Source organism: Amaranthus tricolor, chromosome 9 (assembly GCF_026212465.1).
Source record: "Amaranthus tricolor cultivar Red isolate AtriRed21 chromosome 9, ASM2621246v1, whole genome shotgun sequence".
In the NCBI taxonomy this organism is placed as follows: Eukaryota; Viridiplantae; Streptophyta; class Magnoliopsida; order Caryophyllales; family Amaranthaceae; genus Amaranthus; species Amaranthus tricolor.
The window spans coordinates 26,316,134-26,323,446 of record NC_080055.1 but is presented as its reverse complement, the minus strand read 5'-3'; the positions used below and the strand labels follow the sequence as shown (position 1 = coordinate 26,323,446).

The window sequence follows — 7,313 nt, the reverse complement described above, 5'->3', positions numbered from 1 at the left end:
GTGGTTGACAAAATGTTAAATGTTTAGTTAAATTAAGTATTCATTTCAACTGAATGTCAAAATATGTGGTCAATTAGATGGTCACAACATTTGTTTTTTGAAAACAAAATCATTACTATTGGGTAAAAATAGCGTAAAGTTAACAAAAAAATCTTCATTTTTGTCCACCACGTGAAAAAATTGAAAGGTTTGTCTACCACGTAAAAAAGCCAAAAATTCAGGGTTACCACATGAAATTTCCCTAATTTGTAATATATCTAAATAATTAAAAATCTGATATTGATAATCTTTACATTGAGACAAATCAAATAAAATCTCACTTAATTATGGTGCAATATTACTAATATTACATGTAATTTGAAATGAAAAAAGTTTTTTTTTTTAATGGAATGGAGGAAGTATCTCATTCTACTTTATTTTTCTTAGTCATAAATCAGATTATTAATTTGAATCTTAGAATAAACATTAATGAGAAATAAATTATTTTTAAGAAAAAGTAGAATATTCGTTTGTCTCACTTATATTACTTAAAGAAGAAAACACTCATATAATAATTTAAAATTGATTTGCAAAATAAATAGGAGAAATCAATAATACTCACAGTTTTAAATTCACATAAGACTTGTTGCCAGTAGGGTGTTTTAATAGGTTGGATAAGGGCCCTTTAAAATTAATATGGGCTTTCAAAGCCCGGTCTGACCCAACTCGGCCCATTTTTACAACTAAAAATATTTTAATCCCTATTTACAAAGACCCGTTTTTGGCCCTTATTGAGCCGTTTTATAACCCGCTTTATTTTAATTATAAGATAGTTGGTTTTCGCCCCGAACCATTTTTGACCCGCCTTTTACAAAACCTTTCTAAAAACGGACCGGATAAGAACTCAAAATGTAGAACCTTGCTCATTCAACACCCATAGTTGCAGCAATGACCAATTATTTGTTTGTCATTCTAAAATTTACACTTTTGCAAAACATGCTATATTAAGATATTTTATTTAATTATACACTTTTTGTAACTTTGAAATTGCATTACCTTTTAAAATTGAGTCAATGGAAAAAATAGTCTTTGATAACTTTGCTCCCATTTTGATGCCTTTGCCTTTTACCATCCATAACGTCATCAAGTTAGTAATTTGATTTCACTTACTGCCCGTTTGGTACATGGTATTAAAGGGCAGTAATGGTAATAAAATTATGTAATAAAAATTTTAGTTGTTTGGATGCCTTCAATGGTAATGGATGGTAATAAAATAAGGTAATGAAATTACCAAAAAGGGCCATTTTTATTACCATCAAACAACCTGGTATTAGGCTGTAATGGTAATGAAGTATTACTGTGGTAATAAAATAAGGTAATGTTGTTACGAGCCGAAGAAAAAAAATAATGAAGAAAAAAAAGGTAATGTATGTAATTATCTAAAAAAATATTATTATTAAAAAAAGAATCATTAGATAGAATAATTTAGATACAATAATGCTTTTAGATACAAATATACAATAATGAAACTAAGAGTCATACCATTTTTTATTACTAACAACCAAATGCAATCAATGGAATATTATCTTTCATTACCATTCTTTAGTCATGCACACCAAACAAAAGAATTTTCATTACCAATTCTCATATCCATTCCTTCATTACTATTGTCATTACAACATTTCATTTCCATTACTTCATTACCATCAATCAAACGGGCCGTTAATGTTCACATTTTTAATTACATGAAATCGTATGAGACAAATTTATAGACTTTACAAATTTCTCTAATTGATCTTTTTAAGATTATAAATAACTAATTTAGCATTGTAAATGATCACCTTATAATTAAAAAAGTGATTATTACTTTAAGACAATATATATATTTGACTAACTAAATAAAAATGAGCTTAGAACGAAACTTTCTAATAAAGAATTAATTTTTTTTGTTATACTTGTCTTCATACTATATATAAGTATATATTAACTTCTAACACCTTATAGTGATTTCATCATGTTACACATAGGTGTTCGGCAATCAATTTCTTTTAGCTTTTAGTTAAAAAGTCAAACAAAACCTTAGATATGACTTTTAATGCAATTGAAAAATCTTAAATCTAAGACAATACTGATACATACTAATATTTTAAGTAGCTTAATCAATAGATTTATTAATATTTTTAGAATATAACTTATTAAATACTCTCAGTTAACAACATCAAGCTGGTATGGATCTGCTCCTACAAGTGACCCAATTTTTCACAAACCGTGACTATACAACGCAAGGGACGAAAAATTCATCACTAATACCAAACAGAGCCAAAGCACAAGCCATGTTCTGAGAGTGTGAGTGTCGTTTCGAGGCAAACTATAACAATAACAACAACAATCCTAGCCGCCTAGCCAAGTCTCAGCACAGTTCATGGGACCAGAATTGTTTCCTGGAGAGGTAACTAAGATTAAAGTAAAAATAAGGGCAGGCTGTCTCACAATATCTGACCACACCACACCCACCCTGTTGTCTTTAATAGCACATGTAAGTACATCTTTCAATTATCAATCTATCATTCCCTATTGCCCTCTTCAACCCTCCGTCTACATATGCTTAAAAATTTCATATATAGTGCGTGTTGATCTTATAAATAATATTAATATATTTTTAATATATAATTAAAAAAGTGTATGTATTAAGTAGACATTTAAAATAATAAAAATGTCGCTAGGAGAGGATTCAATGGGTTCTGCGAAATTTAAAACAAAAACAAATTTTTGAAGAAGAGTGCACTAGAAATCTTAGTGAAGAGCACACAAATGACCAATAAGAATGTTGTACAAGTATTTCAAATGAGGTGACCATTAACAAAAACAAATGATGGTAAAAGTTATTATCTACATAGAAAAACATATTATGTTATAAATCTAAAAAAATATTCTTAATTTATAACATAGTATCTCTTTCTGTATATATAGTGACAAATTAAAATCTTTCTTATTATAAATATCGAAAAAATTATCAAAAATAATCTAACTTTTAATCATTTGCTTTGAATAATCCCATCTTTAAATTATTTTTTATTAATCCAACCTTTTGTACGTTTTTTCTCCCAATATACCCAACCTCCTAATTCACCTCAACACCACCCCTTCCCTCACCCATAATGTATGTGGGAGCAAATACATATTAAAAATAAAATTATTAAAATAATCAATAATAAAATTATTGACGGCAAAAGATTGAAAAGTTAAATTATTTTTTACAATTTTTTGAGTACGCCACTAGCCGTGGCCCATAAAGCTCATGCTATACTCCAATCTCCCTATTTAAGACTAGTCCAGTAAGTCCACCTTTGATTCTCGATTTGCTCTCTATCTTCAACATTTCCCGCTCATCACTAATGGCTTTCTCTTTCTTTTTACCACTTCTCACAAAATGGAGAAAAGTCTAAAACCTTGAAAAATATTTCAAAAAAGTGTACTAAAACAAGAGGTACACTTTTTGATTTTCTCATCTCAAGAACAAAATCTGAATTTAACCCATTATTTTGTTACTAATCCAACCAAGATCTCAATCCATTTCATACATACCCATCTAAAATGGAGTATCAGTTATCTGAAATTTGGGTTATTCTAAAATGGGTAGTTCCATATTTAGCAACATTTATAGCATTGCTTATCTTAATCGAACAAATCACATACCTAAAGAAGAAGTCAAATCTTCCAGGTCCATTAATGGTGTTTCCTTTCCTCGGTAATGTCTCATCCCTGGTTCGAGACCCAGCTAAGTTCTGGGATGTCCAAGCCGACTACGCCAAATCGTCACCCCTTGGAATATCCGCCAATTACATCATCGGCAAGTTCATGCTGTTCATCAGAGATTCAGAAATGAGCCACAAGATCTTCGCTAATGTTCGACCCGATGCGTTTCAGCTTATCGGTCATCCTTTTGGGAAGAAATTGTTTGGTGAGCATAACATGATTTATTTATATGGTCAAGAACATAAAGATCTTCGCCGACGAATCGCTCCCAATTTCACACCAAAAGCATTGGCTACCTATTCTGATATTCAACAGATTGTGATTCTGAAGCATTTGAAAAAGTGGACGGAATTGTCCGTAAACGGGTCTAGACCCGTTTCGCTTCGGTTAATCGCAAGAGAAATGAATCTAGAAACTTCTCAGAATGTTTTCGCTGGGCCGTATTTGGATAAAGAAGCGCGTGAACAGTTCAAAGTAGATTACAATTACTTCAATTTGGGGGTTATGGCGTTACCCATCGACCTACCGGGTTTCGCCTTCCGAGATGCTCGACTCGCCGTGGATCGGTTGGTTACTACACTGAGTCAATGCGTTGAAGTGAGCAAAACAAAAATGGTGGCAGATGAAGAACCCAATTGTCTGGTCGATTACTGGATGCAAGACATGGTTCGAGAAGAAAGAGAATCCGGATCCGAATGGGTAAACCCACCACCAAATTGTAGCAACCGTGAGATCGCCGCCCATGTATTTGACTTCCTATTTGCAGCACAAGATGCGTCTACATCATCCCTACTATGGGCCGTCACCTTACTAGATTCCCACCCAGAAGTTCTCTCGAAAGTTCGAGAAGAAGTGGAATCAATCTGGAACCCAGAATCCAATTCCTTAATCACACCCGAACAGCTCATATCCATGAAATACACACAAGCGGTGGCGCGTGAGGTGGTCAGGTACCGCGCTCCGGCGACACTAGTACCCCACGTGGCACGTGAGGAATTCAAAATCGCTGAAAATTACACAATCCCCAAAGGAACCCTAATTTTTCCGTCAGTTTATGAATCGTCTTTTCAAGGGTTTATCGACCCGGATCGATTCGACCCGGATCGATTCTACTCGGATGAAAGAAGAGAAGAACAATTATACAAGAGGAATTTCCTGGTATTTGGTGCTGGTGGACATCAATGTGTAGGACAAAGATACGCGCTGAATTTGCTGGTATTGTTCATCTCCATGTTCTCAAGTTTAATTGAATTTAAACGACATCGCTCTGATGGTTGTGATGATCTTAATTTTTGTCCTACAATTTGCCCTAAAGATGATTGTGTGGTTTCTCTCTCTAAAAGGTGTGTTAATTTCCCTACTCTGTCACTATCTCTCCCTTGACCATCTTGGACCAAATTATTTTCTTAGGTTTTTTTTTTTTTTTTTTTTTCTCTTTGGTCTCATCAAAATCCCGTTTATAGTTTCTAATGAGCGTAATAAGATCCCTTTCGTAGTTTCTAATGGGCGGGATCCGATCATAGAAAACTATCCAAATTTCCGATCATAAATTTTAATGGGCAGGATGGAATCCCGGTCATAATTTCTAATGGACGGGATACACGATGTATGATAAAGACGCCATTATATTTTATTTTAATTTATTTATTTTAGGAAAGTTTTAATTTTCGTGTTTTTTTTGGTGTAAAACATAATGTTATTTGCAGTCTCTGGAATTATAAAAAGGAGAATTAGGAGTTAATATTGATTTCTAATTAATGTGTAAAGAATTAGAAATGAGACTGTAAATAACATGGTGGATTTGATTTTATTAAAGCAATGTAATATTTATTTTTATTTTTATTTCTTTTTATTTAATTGTTATTGATTTGGGATTAGGTGGATGTGAATTGAGATACTTGAAAAAGTTGGGTGTCTTTTGTGTTTGTCATTTTGTAATTTAAAATATTATTCTTTCTTTTATGTTTTTTTATCCTTTCTACAAGTCAGATGTTGGAAATTGTATTGTGCATGTGTCTGTATTTATTTGAATTCACATTGACAATCAATACATACATGTGAAAATTTTTTAAGAGATATATACTTGTCAAATTTTTTTAAAAAAATATAAGAAATCGTGAAAATTTGATATAAAATGAAAAGAATGAATTTTATAAATGATACTTCTTCCTTTTGTAAATGCTCGGTTTTTGATGAATACATTAGTTTTTGAAATTATTCATCAACTATATTATACTTCCTCCTATATTATACTTCCTCTATTTAGCTTATGCGTCCAATTTTCTTTTATGGTCAAGTCACCTTAATTGTCTCATTTTTATTTTTGGTATGAATTTTTGACTTTTATGCTCTTAATAACTTTATCCTATTTTTAATTATACCCTCCATTACCCATACTAATTTTCCTTCCTTACATTAAAAAATCCATAATACCACTCTTTTTCCTACCCTTAGAGTCTCACTTTTGACTCTCCTTAAAATCCGTGAAAAGTCAAATGGAACTCCTAAGGTGGATAGGAGGGAGTATATATTATATATGGTGGCTAATGTGTTTGAAAAACATATTCAAGTGGGATCTTATTTGAATCGTCTAATCATATACTTTTATTAGCTATTTTTTTTTCAGAGAATGTCTCTTTAAAAGACGTATCTCAAGCCCAACCCATTAAAGATTATTGTCTATTTACCGTATTTTTAATGCCTACTTACATTTTCCTTAATGGCTAATTACATTATCCTTAATGCTTATGCCTATTTTCAATATCTTAAATGGCTACTTACTTCAATCTTAATGCTTATTTACAATATTTTAAAAATATATAATAAACCACACAATTAGAGATAGTTTCCAAAAAAAGACTCTCTCACGAAAATTTATGTACTTTTATAACATTATATTTTTTTAATTTTTAGATGTGTATAATTGAATATATAAATGATCGAAATAACACATTAAATTGTGTAAAAAATCAAATGTTACAAGTATAATAGAAAAGAATAAATACTCCTATTAAATAAATTTATAAATGTGTTCTAGATTAAAATAAGATGGGATTTTGAGTTGTCTTGAATGTTTGAGAGACCTTGAACAAAAATTGAAATATGGGCCTTTTAACTCTTCCATGATTTTAATTAACCAACAAAAATATTTCCAATTGCAACTAAAAGGAAAGTAAACATTCCATTGTATTTTCATTCAAAGTAAATTGAAGGTCTTTCATAGGATATATTACATAAAATTACTTATAATTTATCAACATACATGCATCTAAAAATGTCTCAAAATTTTAATTTTCAACAATTTTGAATTTTAAGTACTTGAAATCACACAAAACTTGGACAATAAATTAATTTTTGCTCTATCCGTTGAAATTAAATTCAACTATTATTTATTTTTAAATAAATTTATTTATTTAGTATAATTATTATAAATAATTTCAACTATTATTTATTTCTAGTTGGTTGAAGCTTTAAAGATGATTATAACAATACTTTAGTTTATTTCTAGTAAATATATCTAAGAGATAGGTTTATTAAAACAAAAAAATAATTGAGTTTTTATTTGGGAATCAAACAAA

General features: G+C 30.6%; 1 protein-coding gene across 1 annotated transcript; it reads left to right on the top strand.

The window, feature by feature from the left end:
• Positions 1-2,955: 2,955 nt before the first annotated feature.
• Positions 2,956-5,806, top strand: LOC130823996 (cytochrome P450 710A1-like). Its single transcript, XM_057688859.1, has one exon. It carries the CDS (start codon positions 3,574-3,576, stop codon positions 5,116-5,118), a length of 1,545 nt encoding a protein of 514 aa, XP_057544842.1. The 5' UTR covers positions 2,956-3,573; the 3' UTR covers positions 5,119-5,806.
• Positions 5,807-7,313: the final 1,507 nt, after the last annotated feature.

Bases quoted from the DNA above. Each gene is read 5' to 3' on its own strand.
- LOC130823996 (XM_057688859.1), top strand. From the start codon at position 3,574: ATGGAGTATCAGTTATCTGAAATTTGGGTTATTCTAAAATGGGTAGTT.